This window comes from Squalius cephalus (genome assembly GCF_949319135.1).
Source record: "Squalius cephalus genome assembly, chromosome: 1".
Taxonomy (NCBI): Eukaryota; Metazoa; Chordata; class Actinopteri; order Cypriniformes; family Leuciscidae; genus Squalius; species Squalius cephalus.
The window spans coordinates 58,814,477-58,837,395 of NC_137122.1; the positions used below are offsets into that span (position 1 = coordinate 58,814,477).

Here is a 22,919-nt window from a genome sequence, read left to right on the forward strand (position 1 = left end):
CCACTTACTTGAGTTTGTCCAGTGCGCAGTCTGGATGGTTCATTGCTTCAGAGAGCAGCTTCAGTCCTGATTCTCCTGGGTGATTGTAGCTCAGATCCAGCTCTCTCAGGTGTGAAGGGTTTGAACTCAGAGCTGATGCCAGAGCAGCACAACCTTCTTCTGTCACCAAACAGCCAGATAATCTACAACAACAACAAGTGTTCATGTTAGTGTGCTTCATTTTTAGAGAATATACACTATATTAAATACAGGGCTCTTCCACTGGCAGATTGCTGGCTAAATTCGACCCATCAACTATCTTTACAAGGACCTTTGATTGATTGCAATTAGGGATGTCGCAATTACCTAATTTCACAATTGACAGTGATTAAAATAGTCACGTTATTAAAACGTAAGAGAATTTGATGAAAATTTGAATTTGAAAAAAAATTAAAATTTGTGCAAAGCATGGACTTTTAGCGCATGTGAAACTCAAAATGAAAACATGGTGGAACTATGCAATCTCCTGTACCTGTATTCACAGATGTTAATTAAACTCTTGAGAGCATTTTGGCAATCTAAAAATGATTGAGGAGTAGTTGATGACGGGTATACAATATGCAAAACATTCAGATGAAAAGTGACAGCAAAAGCGGCGAAAACATCTAATATGCAGCACTACAATCCACAACTGGTATCCCACAGGGCTCCATCTTGGAGGAAGTTGAGGAATTAAAATTGGTAGGTATTATTCTGGATTCCCAACTCAAATTTAATATACACATTAACAAACTCTGTAAGACTGTCCGGACAAACCTGAACTGTTTTAGAATAATAAGGTATCATATACCTGTCAAGGCAGCTTTACTGTTTTTTCATGCCATGATACTCTGTCATTTATCCTGTTACTGTATGGGGCCAAGCCTCCCAGACAACAGTCAAACCCATTATATCATTATACAAACAGGCACTGAAAATAATGGCTCAGAAACCAACTATGTGGCATTAGAGCCCTGCACGGGCCTCAAATCTAGGCCCGAGCCCGGCCCTGGCCCGAGACGCTCAGGCCCTAGCCCGACCCGTGTCCGACAGCTCATCAGAATTATCAGCCCGAGTCTGACCCGAGCCCTTTTTTTTTTTTTTTACAGCGGCAGACTGCCATTAAAATATGTCCGTTTTGTTAGTTATGTTTCTTTTCTTTTCATTTCTTTATTAAGTTAATTTAGACAATGTTTAAAAAAAATAACGTTTGTGGTGATACCAGTTACGTTTAACAGTCATATAGGGATAATAAGCTATTCATTGTGGAGAGTGCATGGTGAAGTGAATGTCCTACTTTAGAAAAATAACTTTTCCCGATATTTTCGGATTGGAGATGCATCCACTGTTCAAATTTCCCACAAACAAAGAGGACACTAATACGCATGTGCACAGCAAAAATCATAACTTGTGCTTGCTGCGAACGCAAGTTATTTAAGGTGTCTCAACTGTACCTATGTCTCAACTGTACACAGTCTACCAACATGTTTGATCAATTTAGCCTCTCAAATCAACGCCAATACTTTACTTAGCTACAATAAAATTCTATTTCAAATTGAATTTGAAAATTCAAATTCAAGCATATCACACAGACAGTTAGTTTAATGTTTATTTATTAAACCACAGTGAGTAACATTTTTTGAAATACTGAGGCAGGCGCAGGCTGCTTGCAACAGCGCTTGCAAACGAAATGAGCAATAGTCAATCTAAACAAACTTGCAGGTTATCTTACCTCAAAAATGCACCACAGAACATGGCCATTCTTTTTCCCCGTAGTTTCCAACAGTTAAACGAAAATAAAGTCCAATCAAACGAAAAGTTAGAACAGTCTCTTACAGAGCAGCGTGGAGAAAAAGAATAGCATCCACAGTGGAAGATTTTAACCCAGTCCTCTCTTCTATCACTCGCGATTTTTCTCTTAATATTTTCCATTATTTGCACATGAGGTGAATCGTTGGTTCCGCTGACGGGAAACCTTCTGTGTGTGTGCGTGCGTGTGTGCGTGCGACTGTCATGTCAATCATATGTCAGTGTAATTATAAGATTATGAAAGTTATGAGGTTATTAAATGTCTTTCTATGTTTGTTTTTCTATCGTCGACGTCAACTTCTCATATTTTTTTTAATTAATGTCTAAAAATATAAAAAGGATAACCCAAAAAAGGCCCGAGGCCCGGCCCGCATGTGAACTATGACGTGAAAATTGGCCCGAAGCCCGGCCTTAGGGGCGTAAAAAAGTCGGGGCCCGTCGGGCTCGGGCTGAAATGCAGGGCTTTATGTGGCATCACTGTTTGATTGTACAGAAATACAAGCTTTTAAATTTTGATAGCTTTATTAAGTTCTCTTTTCTAAAACTGACTTTTAAATGTGCAAATAATCTAGCTCCAGCCGTACTTTGTCCTTTTGTGACAAAAATAAACACAAGGAGAGTGGCCACTAGGAGAGCAGTGGGTGGCAACTGCATAGCAGAGGGGCGCAAAACCACTTTCGGCCAGTCATGTTTTTCAGTGATAGAGACCCATTTTTCGAATGATTTACCAACTGAAATAAAAACACAAACCGAACTAAAAACATTTAATAGAAAGGTGAAACACTGGCTGAAGGAAAACGTGTGGCCGCCGAGTCAGTTTTGTTGTAATGTATTGTCTGTGCTACATGCCTGGCTGTTTGCGTATGGCTGCCAAGGTTCACCCCACGGGGCAGGGTCTGGGTAGGGGTGTGATGATAACCGCATCACCGCAATATCGCGGTAATGAGATGCCTACCGCGGTGTGAGGTCATCACCGCACTTTTTTTTTTTTTTCTGAAAGTTACATGAGTGTATATGGTGTGTGATATGAACTATAAACACATTAAAGGGGGGGTGAAATGCTCATTTTCACTCAATCTCCTGTTAATCTTGAGTACCTATAGAGTAGTATTGCATCCTTCATATCTCCAAAAAGTCTTTAGTTTTATTATATTTATAAAAGAAAGATAGGCTGTACAGAGTCTTTCTGGAAAAAAACGAGCGGCTGGAGGCGGGCCGTGTGGGCGAAGCTAAAGCTGTGCTTACGCGCCGAGCTAACAATGCACAGAGACATTTGAAGCAGTTCTACTCACCGCCCGGTTCCAACGCAAGACCGCGAACCTTTATCATTGTGACTGCTCGATCCTTAAGCATTAGACGATCTGCAAATCCGTCGATCTGGGCTTTGTTTATAAAACAATCGTCGTCGAAATGCAGGGAACAAACAGTCTTACACAACTCCGTTGATGCTCTGGAAAAACAAACTCCATCCACTGGTCCCTTAACGCTGGGTTCTTTGGGAATCTGTGCAGGGTTGTCTTGCCCTGGCAACCAAAAAAACACTTCTTTGGTGACATTGACTTCCCTAAAGCCGAGCAGAGCGCTTGGATGAGGTACTCCTTTCGCTCTCTTGCTCTGGTCTACGGATGCGCGCGCGCCCGCGGCTTTCCGGCACAAGTGCCCTTAGGACCCATATAAGGAAATTCCGCCCCAGCTGATGTCACGCAGACCCATACTCGAAAAAAACTTTCCGAAACTTGTGACAAACCGGAAGGACAATTTTTGGCACAGAAATACTCATTCAAACGTACAATTTAATTTTTGAAACTTTGTCCATGTTCAGCATGGGAATCCAACTCTTTAACAGTGTAAAAAACTCAGTATGCATGAAATAGCATTTCACACCCCCTTTAATCTTTGCTTATAATTTACTGTATTCCACGAGTCCTATGTTCAAGGGCTTCTGGAGAAAAAAAAAACGCTTCCTGCGCAAGGGAGGGACAGTCCATTAAAAATATGGGGGATTTATTTTTTGTGTGTGTCTGATTATTATTAATTAACTGCTAGGTTTCAGTACTTATGATGTTTACAGATAATGTTGTAAGGCTGCTGCCAGTATGTCTGGCCGACCCCTCGATGGAACAAAAGGTCCCCCTGGACATTAACACGAACTATCTCCTGCATTTGTAACGGATTTCGAGACGCAGTTCACACTCCACACACACTATCTCCCCTTCATCCCCCCTCCTCCTCACCTGAAATACACTGAAAACCTATGCAATGTAAAGTATGTACAAGAAGTATCTATGCATGTTTGATATCATTTAAAGTGTCTCAGTGCGTCTGGTAAAATGGTCTCATTCTCCCAACCATAATAAAAAACTAAAAGAAGTTATAAAATATGAGAAAGTGATGTGCCCCTTAAAGGTGTTTCCCTCTCCCAAATCCTCCATTCAGACTGTACCTCCTGTATGTAAAACAAGAACCTATTCAAATACAAATTCTGATCTCCCAGTGTGAATCCCTGAATAGGGAACCAAAATCTAATTATAATGATAGACGGCCATTTGGTAAGAATATTGAATTATCTGGGTATATAAGGAAAAGGTGTAGAAAAGTTCGAGGAGTCTGTAGGTTGACTGCCCACACAACCGCATGTGTGCAATTTTTCGTTGCCAGGTAATAATCTTTACAAATTCTTCGATTCCTGAATTGTTGCTATGTTATGATTAACTGATGATTTTATTCTTGCGAATTGGATTTTGAATTATTGCTTCATTACCTGGTCAATAAATTGTAAACGTTTGATTTTATTCTGACTGACTCTGAGATTGTTTTTACTCTTATAGATTATAGGATCCGTATATTTCCACAAGCCTGCGCTAGACATTAGTGACGACTAATACTTGATTATAAGATTCAAGTGTACTTGAATGAGGGGGGCGAGTTATTTCCGTCCAGAATCAGCAAAGGCTGTTAGATCGACCTGGATTCGGGTGCGTTCCATAACCTCTGTTCTCATTTAAATGTTCCTTTAGATACGTGTACGTGGTTATACCACGGGCTTGACTAAAATAAAGCCATTTTAAGAAAAGTAAGTTGATCGACTAACATCTTTTATGGTGGTCATGACCTCTACTAAAGTGAAACAATTTAATTAAGTTCCTGAGGTGGCATTCAAGGGGGCTATGTAAGTGTCTGTTATTTTGTACGTGTGAATACGGCAAATCTCAGATATTTAGCCAATTACCTCTGTTTTGAGAAATCAGACTGGCGAGATTGTGTCGTGCATCCGGAGAAGGACTGCTAAGCGATATAGTTTCAGCTCCCATGTTAAAAGGTTAGAGCTTGCACACTGCCTGCGTGACACGCGCGTCTCAGCCGCGCGGAAAACGCGTGCATGTTAGAAATAGAACCGACGCCTATTTTCACGCGACACGCAAGCGTGTTGGAAGCATTTCCAAGCAAATAGAATAGGAAAAGATGTTTATATGTCATTTTGACACAAATACATATTAATAAATAACATTTTGACGTTTGAAAGTCTCTAGGTTTTGACATAAATGCAGATATAAATGTAATTAAAAAAATAACATCGATTTTCAAATATTGCACCTGTCAATACAGAACGAAATATTCTGTAGGCTATTTTGTGTCAATACTGCCAACGTTGTCTTTGCTGCTATATTTATGTTTAACATGAAGCCTTCCACAACTCTCTCCCCATATGTCAAATATATCACCAATGAGGCTTATCATGTCACCTAGCAGCAGCAGCGCTGCGTCAGACACGTTTCTGGTGTGCAAAGACATAGAAAACGCCACACAGCTGCCACGCAACAGAAACACCACGCTCACGCTACGCAGCCAGTGTGTCGCCGGCCTTAGGTAGCGTTAAGCCTACAGCCTCAGGCCAGCAGCGACAGTTGGGAGTCTCCGAGGCCTTTGCGAGAGGTGCGAAGTACCAAAGAGGCAGCGATCAGTGGTGAGCACTTACTGACAGCGTGACTCGTTATTTGGTTGAAGAAATGGTGCCATTCCGTACCGTTGAGAAGCCAGCGTTCAAAGCCATGCTACAGGCATTTGATAAGCAATATGTACTTCCTGACCGAAAGTACTTTTCTCAAACAGCGATCCCTGAAAAGTATCTGTCAGTGAAGGACGCCATAATACAGGACTTAAAAGACGTTGATCATTCAGACTATTCGCTCTTTTATTTTGCACTTTAAAAAAGGTTGTTTATGTTTAGCCTAATTAATAGTTAATTATTCATATTTACAATTTAATATTAAATGTTAATTTGCTGTTAATAATAAAGAAAACCGCTTTATAATTATTAAAAAAAGGTTGTTTAAGTTTAGCCTATTTAATAGTTAATTATTAATATTTACAATTTAATATAAATGTTCATTTATTTATTTGTTAATAAAGAACACTGCTTTATAATTATTCATTTCCATTGTCATTTACAAGCTTCATGCGTTCTCAATCGCGTCTGCAGTGTGTGACGCGGCCACAGGTGATTTTTGGATTTTTGGTTGTCGGTTAACCTCCAAACCGCGAGATTTGTTGCTTCTATTTGTTGCGATTTTGTTGCTCAACCGCGGTAAGAAAAAATCCCATACCGTCACAGCCCTAGGTCTGGGTATGGGAGATAAACTTGTAGCGGCCCAGGCCCTCACTATCGGGGTGGGTAAGCAGGTGCGAGCGGCTGGGTGCTTGGGGGGCTTGTGTTGTTATGTGATGTGCTGTTTTGTGTAATGTGGTCACGATTCTGTGAAATGTTGATGTAATATATTAGTATACAATGTATTTGCTGCATGATTGTGTAACTCACATTATGTAGTTGTTTTAAAAATTATATTTGGATTATCTTTTTAGAAAAGCCTGACCAGGGACTGGGGTTGCAAATTAGCCTATTGGCTAGAAACCTTTTATCCAACACATCTACACATATTGTTATGGCTTTGACTGTGATAATTATGTATGTAATAATGTGCGCTGCATTGTCCCTGACAAATAAACTAATAAATAAAATAAATGCTACAGCACCTGAGGGATCATCACCATCCACACCCAGATGAAAGTAATAATTTTATAAACATAATAAATAGCCTGTTACTTCTATCCAATAATCACAATAAGCTATGCATTTTGTTATTTTGATAAGAACAAGGTCTCAACTTTTAAATTAAAACAATAAATACCATTTTAACACATTTTGACACTTTAATGCATGTGACAGATCGCTATAGCCACATATCTGTTTAAGTGAAAACATGGAGCGCACCTGAACTGATTATGTCAGTATCTCTGCACCTGAACTGATCGCTGTACTACTAGATTGTCATGAATGCTACAACTGAAAATCCTCCTGTCTGCCACCTTAGGTCTCCCTCATCTGAGTATTAGCACTTCGACTACAAATCTCAGAACTCGCATACCTGGACTGATTGCACAAACATTTGTTCTCCATTTTATGGACTATTTAAGCATAAAATGGAGAACAAATCTCCCTGTGAATCTCCCTTGGCAGTGGCAGCGCTAGGATAGACACCCTCTGGGAACTGGTCACATCCATAGTACCACCACAGACATCACTCTACAAGTTGGAATTCCACACACAGAGCAAACATGCTTCTACCTCATACGTTCCCCTCACAATCCACTCATCCTTTGTCTACCTTGTCTTCAGAGACACAATTACATACATCAATAACTGTCATTGTAATGAAGGTGGACTGGTTCTTAGGTAGATCTGGTCATCGCCATGGTGTGTCGGGTAAGGATACGGAGATAGGAACCCCATTTAAATGACTTTAGTGTCCATCAAGTTCACTGGTTACATTGGTAAGGATTGTTACTTTTGTGTGTGTTTATGTGTGTGGTCTAAACAAAGGAAAGGTGAAAAAATGGCAAATTAAGTGAGTTTAGAATAAACATGATAAAATTACCACATGTAAATTATCAGATAACATAGCAGATGTAAAGCTGTACTCAGCACTGTAATACAATATACAAATAATGTGCATCCTTAAACTTGTTAGCGTTATGAACCGAATACACATGCATATGCATAGGTCAATATACAGTAAGTGTACATTTGACAGACTAATCACACTTATAAACTAACATTTGAATGAGGCAGAAATATGTCACAATGGCATTAACATGTTCACATAAGACGATTCTGAATATACTTATTCGGTTTAAAACGCTTATGTTTACACGCACATTTGCTTGTGCGGAGCAGCAGATCTTCCTCGCATCTGTTTATCTTACATATAAACAACTAATCGATAACTATAAGCGACTAATCGTAATCAGCAGCAACTGCAATATAAACAAGATGAATAAACACTTGCTTTTAGTCATTAACGCACAATTCTGGCAGGAATTAGGAAAAACAACACACAAACAATCTCTCTATGATAGAGCGAAAACTAAACTAAAAAGTTCTGCGCATGGTCACCTGACAATGCTGCGGTTTGTTTGGCTGTCCGTTCGCGTGATTGGAGCATGATCACTATGTCGGCTTGTCCTGTATATTTATTGGATGTATACTGCCCTACAAAGGCAAAAGACCTTAACTCGCTAGAGTGTGGAACTGAGAAAAATGCCAAGGTAAAAGGCAGTAACTTCCACATTATCAATATTTGGTTGCTGATCACCATTAACAAAATCCTTATAGTAACACCTGTATAAAATCTAGTGATCATGGCATTTATTTTGTATGATTTACAATTATTTATAGCCATCTACTTATTGCTATCCTGTGCATTCTGATGGCATTATTAATACATTTGACATGACAAAATACCTCCATAGATATATTAGTCCAGCGTTAGCTCGACCATGTTTAGGGCGGTGATGAAGGCACCGGCGAAGTTTTGGCACTCTGCCAGCTATATGCATGAGTGTTTCAACCAGGTCCGGTACCCGAACTGGGAGAGGCAGGGCTTTAGTTCTTTGTTGTATTCATCTGCTAAGGCATGTGTAACATTTTTCTGTCAACTCTGCATAATCCTTCACGATCGATATCGCACGTCTGTCGATGGAGCGGTTTCAGACCATACTAAATGTTCTGACCGCATTTGTGCAGGACAAAGCTCTGAGGACATCAGAAGTTAGAGGGACTGATGGCAGCTGTACAAAGTACACAGGCTACACCGTAATTTTAATTTTAATGGACAGTAAAACAAAGGCAGATAACCGTACAATCTGGTAGGTAGCATTCTTTGATAGAACACCGGCACAGTAACTTCATATTGACGCTCGGCTAAACAAAGGCAGAGTACCGTAACTCAACTTGAGCGTTCCAAAACAAAGCCAAAGAGCGGTAACTGCTGTTACGGTGTTCTGCCTTGGTTTCTCATGGGCTTTTGGAAGTTACTGTTAAGACAACTCATTATTTTCTTGAAAAAACAACGGAATTGATTCAAGATACTCATCCACATGATAAAGGAGGTCTTGAATGTGCCAAAAATATCAATAACTCGTTTTCGACCAAAAACGAGCAGATGGCGCTGCTGACCTCCTCTTCTACAGTCATACTTGCACACGGCGAAATCTTCTAGACATCCCCCGCAGGCCTTCTACAGCCACAACCCATTCCTCAACAACCTTGGTCACATATTGCTATTGATTTTGTCACTGATCTCCTGGCCTCCCAGGGTAATACCAATATACTACAGTCATTAATTTTTTTTCTAGGGCATGTCGATTAACATCTCAGCCTAAGCTCCAAACAGCTACAGTAGAACATTTCCTCCACTACATGTTTCGCTATCATGTACTACCTGAAGATATTGTCTTAGACTGTGGTTCCCGGTTCACATCTCGGGTCTGGACAGCCTTCCACCAATTCAATTTAAATATAAGCCTCACCTCAGGATATTACTCACAATCAAATGGTCAAAGTGAAAGCCTCTTACACTGGGCTGAATATGCTCAAATTTCCCTTCAGAAACCCTCCACTGGCATTACCCCTTTCCAATGTGTCCTGGCATTTATACTCCGGATCTTCGTATACGCCTGCCCTGCAAGAAGCTAAGCTCCAGGTATGTGGGTCCTTTCAAAATCTTAAGACAAATAACTCCCATATCATATTGTCTCCAACTGACTAATAATTATGGCATTTCTTGAGGTTCATGAGTTTGTCACTTTTTTAAAAAAAATAATCTTTATTTCTCACTTGTCATATACCCCCCAGAACACTTGGAATTTATGACACGTGTCGCGTGGGACCATTCTGTGATACTTTTGCCTCTTTTTTTAGCTTGATGCATTATGTGAATGGGTGTGAGTGGGAATTTTTTTTTTTAATCTCCTTCTATGGTTCAAAAAAAGAAGGGCATACTGCATTAGAACAACAGCAGGGTCAGTAAATTATAAATTAATTTTTTGGTGAAATATCCTTTTAAGTCAGTTGCATAGAATATTAGAATATAACACATTAACAAATATATATACATACATGACAGCTTACTGTTATTTTGCACAGACCAGTTGAAATCCCCTTAAATACCTCAATTTGTTGAGTTGACAGTTTGGACTCTTAAGTCCAGTAGAGAGCAGCTTCACTCCGGAATCATGCAGGTCATTGTTACTCAGGTCCAGCTCTCTCAGGGAGGAGTTTGATGATTGTAGAACTGAAGCCACAACTTCACAGTGCTGATCACTGAGATTACAGTCTGTTAATCTGAAAAACGAGAGGACACTGATTAAAAGGCATGCTGGTGTTCCCACCAGATCGCACGACTTCCATGGTTAACCAACTTCAACATAAAAGATCATGCTGATTGACATTCTGGTCTTTTTTAAGGAAGATTCACCAATTTAAATCGACATGACTTCATATTTCATGAAGATTATGTGTATAATGTTTTATTTCTTTGTTTATACAGTCCTTTATAGTGAAAAAAAGTCTTGTTAGCTGAATAGTGTCATTCAAAATGTTTTTTTTTTTTTTTTTTTTTTTACTTTTTGCCTTATTTATTGATAGTACTGTGACACAAAGATGGGAGAGAAAGGAACAGGATCAGGAAGGGACCTTGAATCAGCCTGAATCTCTGTTATTTATTTTTCAATTAGATTTTTATTCCAATTTTCACAATACACATTGTTTCAACGCTGTATTTAACCTCTGGTTATAGTGGTTCTAAACCCTGCTTTTAACCCTGGGTAAAGGAACGTTTCACATTTGTAAGTTAGAAGTGGGATTAGCACCACTTCTTACACAGAGTAATGAAACCCTGGTCCGGAGCAGGATTAGAGTTGCTTTTGTACTGTAAATCCTGCATTGCGGTGCCAAACTTGCACAGTGTGAAACGATAGAGTGTTACAATGTTACGGCTAGATGCTTAGCAACGGACAGCCAATCAAGTGCCGCATGTTCACAAGTGTTGGACAGTAACAGAAACTGTATAAACAGTTGTTTCAGCCCTTGATGGGAAACATTTTAAACAGCAACAGAAAACTTGCCAATTGGAGTGAAGAAGAGACCTTTTCATTCTTACCTTTACAGTCCAAAAAGACCATATAAAAAAAACTTACATAATACAGCCACAACCCATTCCTCAACAACCTTGATTACATATTGCTATTGATTTTGTCACTGATCTCCTGGCCTCCCAGGGGAACACCAATATACTACAGTCATTGAATGTTTTTCTAAGGCTTTCTAAGGAATTGCTATAGTGTGATTATTATAATTCCTTTCTATGTAAATCTTTTGAATAACTGTTTGAATTTTCCTTGCTTTTATTTTGTGATTATTTCTATTCCTCTCTGTGTAAAGCACTTTGAATTGCCATAGTGTATGAAATGTGCTATATAAATAAACTTGCCGTGCCTTGCCTTGCCATCACATAGCTTATCACTCACAATCGAACGGTCAAAGCGAAAGCCTAAGCCTAAACCCAGAACTCACAAGGTTTCTTAGATTGTACTGTCAACAGAATTGGTCGGAGTGGAGCAGCTTCTTACGCTGGGCTGAATATGCTCAAAATTCCCTTCAGAAACCCTCCACTGACATTACCCCTTTCCAATGTGTCCTGGGATTTCACCTCTATTTCCCTGGTCAAGGGATCCCTCAGAGGTACTGGCCATTAATGACTGGTACCGACAGAGAAAAACAGTGTGGAACCAAACACACGTCCAACTTCAACATGCAGCAAATAAAAGAAACAAGCTTATCATCACCGTCGTTCCAACCCCAATCATTTTTTTTATTTTTTTATAATCTTGATTTCTCACTTGTCTGCTTTTTTGGGTGAGTCGGAGTGAACAGCAGCACTAATCAAGTCTCATGAATGCAGTCACACTTTTGTTAAGTAACAAATTAAATTTTGGTTTGTTTTTCACCAAATACTGTCATATACCCCCCAGAACACTTGGAATATATGACACGTATCGCATTGGACCATTCTGTGATACTTTTGTCTCTTTTTTTTTTAGCTTGATGCTGGTCGCTATTCACTCCCTTAATGTGCACAGGAATATATATATTTTTTTCCTTCTATGGTCATTACAGAGCATTTACCAGAAGAAAATCTATCATTATGGGGGTATTATGTTCATATTTCAATTCATTTGATATTATGTTCATATTTTCACACTCACATAGCTTTTCTGCAGTTCCTCAGAGCAGGTAACAGTCTCCTTCGACCTTCTTGTGATGATATGATCTTGTACTTTTTAGGGTCAAACTCATCCATCACCTCCTCTGACATCAGGATCATGTTTGCCAAAGTTGAACATTGTGCAAGAGAAAGACGTTTGTCTTTTGTTCCAGATTTTAAAAAAGCCTGCATTTCTTCAACAACAGAATTATTTTTCATCTCAATCAAGCAATGCGACAGATTCATCCATCTTTCAGGGCTGACATTGTTTTTTTGACCTCGTTTGAGGTTTTGGATTATTTTCTTGATGTTCTCTGGGTTGTTCTCTGTGTGAATCAGCACATCCTGTAAGAGTCTCTGATTGGACTCCAGTGAGATGCCATGAAGGAATCGAAGGAAAAGATCCAGGTGTCCATTTTTACTCTTCAAAGCTTTATTCATTGCTCCCTTCAGAAACACATCCAGAGGAACATTTCCACACTGAGTTCTGGACTTTCCTGTGAGGAACATTTTCAGAACTTCACTGTTCTTGTGTAAATAACAGAAAAACACATACAGTGCTGCAAAAAACTCCTGAAAGCTGAGATGTACAAAGCTGTAAACCTTCCTGTGATAAATCACAAATTCCTCTCTAAAGATCTCAGTGCAAATCCCAGAATACACTGAGGCGTCAGTGACGTCTATGCCGCTCTCAATCAGGTCCTCCTCATAGAACATCACATTGCCCTTCATCAGCTGATTGAAAGCCAGTTCAGCAAGTTTCACAATCACTCCTCTGTTGGACTGCAGGACTTTCTCTGGATCTCTCTCTTCATACTTCTGGTTCCTCATACTAGTTTGAATGAGGAGGAAGTGTATGTACATTTCAGTCAGAGTTTGAGGGATTTCTAGATCTTGTTTCAGGATGTTTTGAAGCACAGTGGCTGAGATCCAGCAGAAGACGGGTATGTGGCACATGATGTGGAGGCTTCTTGCTCTTCTGATGTGTGAGATGATTCTGTTGGCTTGATGTTCATCACCGATTCTCTTCCTGAAATATTCCTCCTTCTGAGGCTCATTGAATCCCTGAATTTCTGTTACACGGTTTATGTATTTTGAGGGGATCTGATTGGCTGCTGCTGGTCTGGTGGTGATCCAGATGAGAGCAGAGGGAAGCAGATCTCCTTTCATGAGGTTTGACATCAACACACCCACTGATGAAGACTCAGTCACATCAGAAACTTTCTCACTGTCTGAAAACATCAGTGTAATTCTGCTTTCATCCAGACCATCAAAGATGAACACAACTGTACATTCATCATACATCTTTGAATCCAGATATTGAAGTTCAGGATGAAAGTCCAGCAGAAGTCTGTGAAGACTGTACTGATGATCTTTAATCAAGTTCAGCTCTCTAAATGGAAGCACAAACATGAAATCTACATCCTGATTGGCTTTTCCCTCGGCCCAGTCCAGAATGAACTTCTGCACAGAGACGGTTTTTCCAATTCCAGCGATGCCTTTAGTAAGAACAGTCTTGATTTTGTCTTTCTTCTCTCTTCTCTTCTCCTCATATCCTAGTTCAGGTGAAGGATCAAAGATGTCATTGCAGTTGATTGGAGTGTCTTGGAGGGTCTTGTAAGTTTTCTCCATCTGTAGCACCTCATGTTCTTCATTCACTCCTTCACTCTCTCCCTCTATGATGTACAGCTGTGTGTAAATCCTGTTCAGGAGGGACTGATTCTCTTGTAGTTTGATTCCCTCAAATAAGCTCTCATACTTGTTCTTCATGCTGGTTTTGTGCTGGTCTTTGACTCTCTGCAGATCATCATGCACTGGCTGGTGAGAATCGAGCTGCAGGGCTGCTTCTGTGTCATGATGACTGATGTGTTTCTGACAGGAGGAGGATGTGCTGGTCTGACAGGACACATCTCTGATCTGGTCAGCTCTCACACCACTGAAAACACATTAAGATGAACAGAGACACAAAAACAAACAGAAAAGACCTTTGTGAACAAAGAAAATATTTAAATATGTTTAATATGAAAATCATACCACATGCAGAAATAAGTGTTTGCTCTTTCAGACAAACTTCTATCTATTGTAGTGTGATATGATTACATGTAATTAATTTACATGTAAATGGCGACTGATGACAGATGATTTATTATAAAAGAGACTGCAAACTCAGTTTGTTACTGCATTTCCTAGTTGCACATTAAAGTCCCCTTTGCCACAAGTGAGGAATGTGAAAAGTCAGAGAATTTTAAGTCTAAATAACCTGCCACCTTTCCTTTAGAAATAGAAAATCACATATTTTATACTGATCACAGATTTCCTGTTATCTTTCCATATCAGCTGATATGAATCCCAATTTTTAAAAGTTCCGTCATATTCTCTCACTGTCTGGTTTGAGCAGTCTTGCATATGTCATCAACATATGATTGGCAAGTTTGAAGATAATCAGTCTATTCATAGCAAGTTATTATTTGCTGATTTATGGCAGATCGATCAAAGTTTCCTTACAAAACTTACATTTATATATTGATATTAAAAATATTGAAATAAGCAGAGATTTTCAGATTGGTCATTTCAGTTCATCACTAATTTAAAGGTGCTCTAAGCGATGTCACACATTTATTAGGCCAAAACATTTGTCACATACAGCAAACATCTCCTCACTATCCGCTAGCTGCCTGTCCCCTGAACACGCTGTAAAAAAACGCGGTCTCTGTAGACACCCCAGGCTCCACAAATGACAACAAAACAAACTGGGCTAACCCGCACCACGAAACATAACAAACTGTTCCAGCCAATAACCGACAAGAAGGATTTGGGGCTGGGGTTTGGGGGGTTAGTGCGCGGATGAGGAGGAGGGAAGGTCTAGCTAGCCTCCGTTTTGTTTGACAATACTTTAAACATCAACAAGAAGTGACGTCACCCAACATCACTTAGAGAGCACCTTTAAAGGATAACTGTCAATATAACACTGATGCAAATCATGTAACAAAAATCATTCCTGTGTAAATGTAGATCTAACAGGGAAATTACAGAGAGAAGCATAAAAAACACTATTTAAGACACTTTAACAAAGTGAAAGGATTCCTTTCTTTGCATCTTGAATTCCACTTGTTACTTGTTATACATGTTAAAGTTCTGAACCTTTGTGCATTCTGTGTTCATGTGTCTCTCACCCTACATGATGATACTCACACAGGGTCAAAGGTCACTGCTCCATCACTGAATTTTGAGGGCTCTTGCCTCTTCATGGACACACAGTTGGATACTGGAGAAGCTGTTCTCTTTCTCTTCCTGATGTTGATACTGAGAAAAAAAAAGAAAAAAAAAATATTTTAAATTGTTTCTTTGTAGATTTTTTGGGCAACACTACTGTAATTTATAGAGCAGTATGTGTATTATGCATAGTTTTAGAGAGAAAACGTACTTGGTTACTTACGTAACCTCGGTTCCCTTAGAGATAAGGGAACGAGTACTGCGTTGAAAACGCTGTGGGAAAACTCCTTTTCTCGAGAATATTGAAGCCTTTATTTTAAAACGCATTGCTGCAGCACATGCGAGAGCTAGAAGCTCGCGTGAGCGTGCTGATTGGCTTGTGCAAAGCAACTGCACGAACCAATGGCGGAACAGCAGAGGAGCGCGAGCCAATCGGGGCGCTTGGCACTCTGCCAGAGTCAAGCGCGCGAAACTGCACGTGACAGAAGAGTATAAATACACAGAGAATCCGCCATTTGACAGGTTTAAATCGACGCAAGCGAAAAGACACCTGCCATAAGAGACAATAGCACGGCAAGGCAACGCAGTACTCGTTCCCTTATCTCTAAGGGAACCGAGGTTACGTAAGTAACCAAGTACGTTCCCTTACGAGAACGTTCTCTCGTACTGCGTTGAAAACGCTGTGGGAACACTATTTAAAACGCCGTGCTTGTCGTCTTTGGCCAATCTGACTCACCGAGAGCTCCAGGAAGTACAGAATACTCTGGTCGCGCCGCTTCTTCCTACGGGGCTCACGGGGCGCCGAAGATGGAAGGTGGGCGGGAACACTCAGCGAGGCGGCGGAAGATCTGGCACGGAGCGTGGCAACAGGCATTCCGTCACAGTGGAGGCAGCCGCCTTTAGTGAGCGCTGCCTCGGCGTGCTCAGGGCCGAGGCAGGCAACACACAGAGAGTGTGTGTCAGAGGCGTGCAGGGAGACCCCGCATGAGTCACACACGGTGAGCGGCATTTGAAACAACGCCGCGCGCTGTGAAAACAGCGATTTGCTCTCTTAGAATGCTCTTTTGAGTTAGAAAAAGGATACTCGTCGGATGCCACAGGGAAACGCTCAGCTTGGCAGACGCCGGGATGCGAAGCAGTTCCGCTGGAAGGCTGTTCGACGACGGCTTCACTCGGAGAGAATCAGCGACGAGGTGAGTCGAAAGCTGAAGGAGATAAAATCTGTCAAATGGCGGATTCTCTGTGTATTTATACTCTTCTGTCACGTGCAGTTTCGCGCGCTTGACTCTGGCAGAGTGCCAAGCGCCCCGATTGGCTCGCGCTCCTCTGCTGTTCCGCCATTGGTTCGTGCAGTTGCTTTGCACAAGCCAATCAGCACGCTCACGCGAGCTTCTAGCTCTCGCATGTGCTGCAGCAATGCGTTTTAAAATAAAGGCTTCAATATTCTCGAGAAAAGGAGTTTTCCCACAACGTTTTCAACGCAGTACGAGAGAACGTTCTCGTAAGGGAACATGTTTTATTAATGGTAGGGTAAATGGGGCTAAAGGCGCACCGGGGTAAAAGGTGCGTTTTTTAATCATTTTCACAAAAATTTCATGGCCCACAGAATATTTTGTAATATGAATAATAGAGATGCACCAATTGATTGGCTGGTGACCGGAATTGGCCGATTTTCACGTGATCGGCCATGACCGGCGACCGGCCGGTCAGTCTGACATATGCCGATTTTATGCCGGTCAAATGCACTCGGGCGCCGCATGATTAACCTTTTGAGCAGTACTGACTTATCCACCTTATTCTGCTCAGTCTAAACAATGCGCGCTGCCATGACGACGACTCCGGTTGCCTACTTCCTTTCGTAGCGCTTGACCTGTACTAGCAGCGAGAGAATGAGTTCAAGCTCCTCATGTGCTGTTGTTATTTGTTTTAACAATTCAAAGAAGATTTCAAACTTTTTAGAAACTGAGTGTTTCGAGCATAAGATAAGAAGGAGATAATGCCCATGTCCGATTCCGTATCAGATACATTCAATAAAGTAAACGTTTAGAGTGGTTAGCGTTAAAACTGAACTTCTCTCGCTACTAGTACAGGTCAAGCGCTACGAACCGGAAGTATGGAACCGGAGTCGTCGTTATGGCAGCGCCCATTGTTTAGAGCAGAATAAGGTGGATATATGGGATTTTTATTTCTGTGCCCTGAGAGTACGGTGCCACATTTAGAATGTTCAGTGACGTCGCATAACTGCCAGATTCAAACTGTGCTTTCGCGCGTTGGCTGGTGCTGAGCCAGAGTCGGACGCGGTCAGCGCTGTCATATTCATATATCACAACTAAGCAGTGTTTTCAACCTCATAATGTTTATTTTAGGTTTCAGATATTTAAATACACATATGCACGAGTAAAACAATACATTTGGAGTTTGTAAAATACACACTGATGTCTGTGGAAGCAGCAATAACAATCTATTCAAATATAATTTGCCGACATGTGTTATTCATATCAGACAAACATAGTGGAAGTAACTATAAAGTTTACTCTATTCTTCTCAGTTCACCGGCCACTTTCTTGCATTTATTTCGGGAGAAACTGATGAATTCACGTGCTGTAAATCCGACTGACAGGACAACATTGCGGCGTTTTTAAACGACCAAACACACTCACTTACATGTACTTGAGAATCGGAATATCAGATAGGCTAGTTGATGACATGGTAAGCAAGTTTGTGAATATTTTGAATAAAAAAGGAAAAGCGAAATACATCCGTCATACAGTATTATTGTGGCTGCGGTGTATCGCGTGACGCGTCGCCATGGAAACATTAAAGGGAACGTTCGCCTTGAAAAAACTCACTCTGGGGGTGGGGGAGTCAGTTAGAATATTTTAAACTTACGCGTGAAAGGGTTAAAGAAAAGATCGAAAATAAATATTTGTGTGTGCTGTAAAGTGGTTAGAAAAAAATTTAATCGGAATCGGCTAAAATCGGTATCGGCAGGTCAAACTCAATGAAAAATCGGAAATCGGAATCGGCCTAGAAAATTGTAATCGGTGCATCTCTAATGAATAACAAACTGAACATGCAATATATCAAAAGAAAGAACAGACCATTTGCTTCTCAGTTAGTTTGTATGAGTTGTTGTTGGTAGTGTAGTTTACCTGGGGTTTTCATATGTTCCTGGTTTCCCTTCCGTGTTTGGATTATTAGTTTATGCTCTCAATTGGATTATTTGCCTTGATCTCGGGTCTGGATTGTTTATGTTTTGTCTTTTGTTATTAAATCTGTTTAAGCATTTGGATTGGCCCTGGCCTTATCCTTGCGCACCTGTTACAGTGGGTAAGTTTCATGAAGCAAGCAACATTCTAAGCAAAAAGCTGAGAAAGTCACTAGCAGCCTTGTCACCTGACCTGAATACTTATCGGGTTGTGTTCACAAACAACAAGGATGCTTGTCAGTTTCTGCTGTAAAATATGAACTTGCGATGCCTTGACAATGGACAATACCGGCTTTTTTTTACAAAACGTGTTTAAGATTCAGATCGTGCTATATGTGGAGGATAACACAGCAGTCAGTTAATTTTTTTAAACATGCCGTCTATCAGTTTTTGCAAATTAACTTCATTTATTAACGGTGAATTAGTCAATTCATTGTTCTAAGTTGACTTTCAATGTCGATGCCTTTTGTGAGTTATAGTTTATTTATTTATTTATGTCTACTTTTTTAAAACAGTTAATAAACTCAGACACACTGGTGAAGAGGAGCAAAGAAGAAGAGCAGAAAATATATATATATATAAGTAGGAATCATAACTACAACTTGTGTGAGTCATTGATGTTTATTTGATATTTTGAGGAGCTACTTTAGAATATTTTAACTGGAATGGACCACTAGTGGAAACTTTTTAATTTTATTTACATTTAATGCAAGTTCAGTGTAACACTTTATTTTTTGTCTTTTATCAAAAGAGGCCAATAGTCCAAAGCATTCATGAAATTGAAACCCTTCAAGTTTTTAAATCACCAAATGGAGTTTGAATGTCACCTAGCGGCCATATTGGCTCAGAGCCGATCCTGACCTCCCTGGGGCCCTAAGTAAAATTCTGTTAAGGGGCCCTCCTACCTGACCCATGAGCCATGTAAACCATTTGCCATTGATCAAACCAAAAGACTAAAAGATGCACTGACCAGCTGGGTTAGACAGACCGACAGACTAGAGAGAAATGCACATCAACTTAACTTTACTGTTCTTTGTTAACATCAAACTTGGAGAGGAGAGAACACAAGTCTGCCTGATTGCTGTTCCCGCAATTCACTCTCATGGTGTTTTTTTTTTCTCTATTTGTGACCAGAAGGATAGTTCCGCTTAATTTTCTCATCGATGTTGTAAACTTTGATTGACGCGCTTTGACACGACGTGGAGGCGGGGCCTTGAGTAATTTGCGGGGCCCTACGTATAGGGCTGATCAGCTCTGTATTGGCTACTGCGCCTAAAACTCCCAGAGCATATTGATAGTTTGAGATAAATTTGAAAGACAACTTGGTTGGACCACTTTGACTTGCAGTTTTAGGGTAACCAGGCACAGGTTTTATATTAATAGAAAAGAAAAACAAATGTAAAGCAGCAGATTAAGTTCAGCATCCATTTAAGTTTGGATATGTAATTTTCCTGTCTATGTTTAAGAATAGGGTCGCCAGGCAAGAGGCTAATGAGGCTAACTAGTTATCTGGATTCCAAGACTATCATCTATAAATATATTCCAGCCCGTTCTCATCCTAGGGCGTCATATATTGACGCTTCTGACATTTCGTCGACATCGAACGCACATGGCACCCTTTAGCGTCAATATGAGACGCAGATAGAAATGGGCCAGAAGGCGCCTCCTAGCGGTCTAACCCTAACCCTACATCAGACCTAAACCTACCCATAACCGAACAAAGCTCTGTGCGTGTTATATTGACGCTAAAGGGTGCCATGTGCGTTCGATGTCGACAAAATATCAAAAGCGTCAGTATATGACGCCCAAGGATGAGAATGCGTTGTATATTCAATTTGGATACATATTTATATAACCTTTTTACCCTTTATTTTAACAATTTTTTGTGCAACCATACACACACTTGTGTTTGTCTGTATGTGTGTTATTGCAATATCTTGTCTAGGGCGCCAACAGAATCTGGACCGGCCCTGAACTTCATGATACTCACACAGGGTCAGAGGTCACAGCAGGTCCATCACTGAGATAAGGGGGCTCAAGCATGGATCTGTTACTCTTCATAGACACACAGCTGGATCCTGAAGATGGTTCATCACTGAGATAAGGGGGCTCACGCATGGATCTGTTACTCTTCATAGACACACAGCTGGATCCTGAAGATGGTTCATCACTGAGATAAGGGGGCTCAAACATGGAGATGTTACTCTTCATAGAGACACAGCTGGATCCTGAAGATGGTTCATCACTGAGATAAGGGGGCTCAAACATGGAGATGTTACTCTTCATAGAGACACAGCTGGATCCTGAAGATGGTTCATCACTGAGATAAGGGGGCTCAAACATGGAGATGTTACTCTTCATAGAGACACAGCTGGATCCTGAAGATGGTTCATCACTGAGATAAGGGGGCTCAAACATGGAGATGTTACTCTTCATAGAGACACAGCTGGATCCTGAAGATGGTTCATCACTGAGATAAGGGGGCTCAAACATGGAGATGTTACTCTTCATAGACACAAAGCTGGATCCTGAAGATGGTTCATCACTGAGATAAGGGGGCTCAAACATGGAGATGTTACTCTTCATAGAGACACAGCTGGATCCTGAAGATGGTTCATCACTGAGATAAGGGGGCTCAGGCATGGATCTGTTACTCTTCATAGACACACAGCTGGATCCTGAAGATGGTCCATCACTGAGATAAGGGGGCTCACGCATGGATCTGTTACTCTTCATGGACACACAGCTGGATCCTGAAGATGGTCCATCACTGAGATAAGGGGGCTCACGCATGGATCTGTTACTCTTCATAGACACACAGCTGGATCCTGAAGATGGTCCATCACTGAGATAAGGGGGCTCACGCATGGATCTGTTACTCTTCATGGACACACAGCTGGATCCTGAAGATAGTCCATCACTGAGATAAGGGGGCTCACGCATGGATCTGTTACTCTTCATAGACACACAGCTGGATCCTGAAGATGGTTCATCACTGAGATAAGGGGGCTCAAACATGGAGATGTTACTCTTCATAGAGACACAGCTGGATCCTGAAGATGGTTCATCACTGAGATAAGGGGGCTCACGCATGGAGTTGTTACTCTTCATAGACACACAGCTGAATCCTGAAGATGGTCCATCACTGAGATAAGGGGGCTCAGGCATGGATCTGTTACTCTTCATAGACACACAGCTGGATCCTGAAGATGGTTCATCACTGAGATAAGGGGGCTCACGCATGGATCTGTTACTCTTCATAGAGACACAGCTGGATCCTGAAGATGGTTCATCACTGAGATAAGGGGGCTCATGCATGGAGATGTTACTCTTCATAGAGACACAGCTGGATCCTGAAGATGGTCCATCACTGAGATAAGGGGGCTCATGCATGGAGATGTTACTCTTCATAGACACAAAGCTGGATCCTGAAGATGGTCCATCACTGAGATAAGGGGGCTCATGCATGGAGATGTTACTCTTCATAGAGACACAGCTGGATCCTGGAGATGGTCCATCACTGAGATAAGGGGGCTCATGCATGGAGATGTTACTCTTCATAGAGACACAGCTGGATCCTGAAGATGGTCCATCACTGAGATAAGGGGGCTCAAGCATAGATCTGTTACTCTTCATAGACACACAGCTGGATACTGGAGATGCTGCTCTCTGAGTGTGAACAGACGCCTCCTCCTCTCTCTCTTCACACACACTCATTTTACAGGTACGGTTCTCCTCCTCATTTTACAGGAAGTTTGCTCCTTCTCTTCCTCCTTGATGAGAGACTTGATTCCAGACCTGTATGTGGACACAGAAAACATGCACAAAACACAACTGAATTTTGACACATTTTATTTAAATAGCATTTATTTTACTTTAACTTAACATCAACATCAACAGTTTTTCCTCCAGTTACTGTAAATGTTGGTTTGTAGAGCAACATGTCGGCCACACTTTCAAACACAGCATCCTCGTTTAAACACTGGATTCACCTTCACTTTAATGACACTGCTGAACTCTAGCAGGTGTTTTTCACAATCCGTTTTTCGTCTCACATTAAGCAAATATGA

General features: G+C 40.9%; 1 protein-coding gene across 1 annotated transcript in view; it reads right to left on the bottom strand.

Moving 5' to 3' along the window:
- The window catches only part of LOC307166909 (uncharacterized protein), a 35,375-nt gene that overhangs the window by 5,403 nt on the left and 7,053 nt on the right, over positions 1 to 22,919 (bottom strand). Inside the window, exons 2-6 of the mRNA XM_079885672.1 lie at positions 20,840 to 22,647; positions 15,621 to 15,731; positions 12,430 to 14,364; positions 10,334 to 10,507; positions 9 to 182 (exon numbers count right to left, since the gene is read on the bottom strand). Coding sequence (XP_079741798.1) covers positions 9 to 182; positions 10,334 to 10,507; positions 12,430 to 14,364; positions 15,621 to 15,731; positions 20,840 to 22,566 — 4,121 coding nt within the window. The 5' untranslated portion in view covers positions 22,567 to 22,647. The remainder of the gene's footprint in view (positions 1 to 8; positions 183 to 10,333; positions 10,508 to 12,429; positions 14,365 to 15,620; positions 15,732 to 20,839; positions 22,648 to 22,919) is intronic.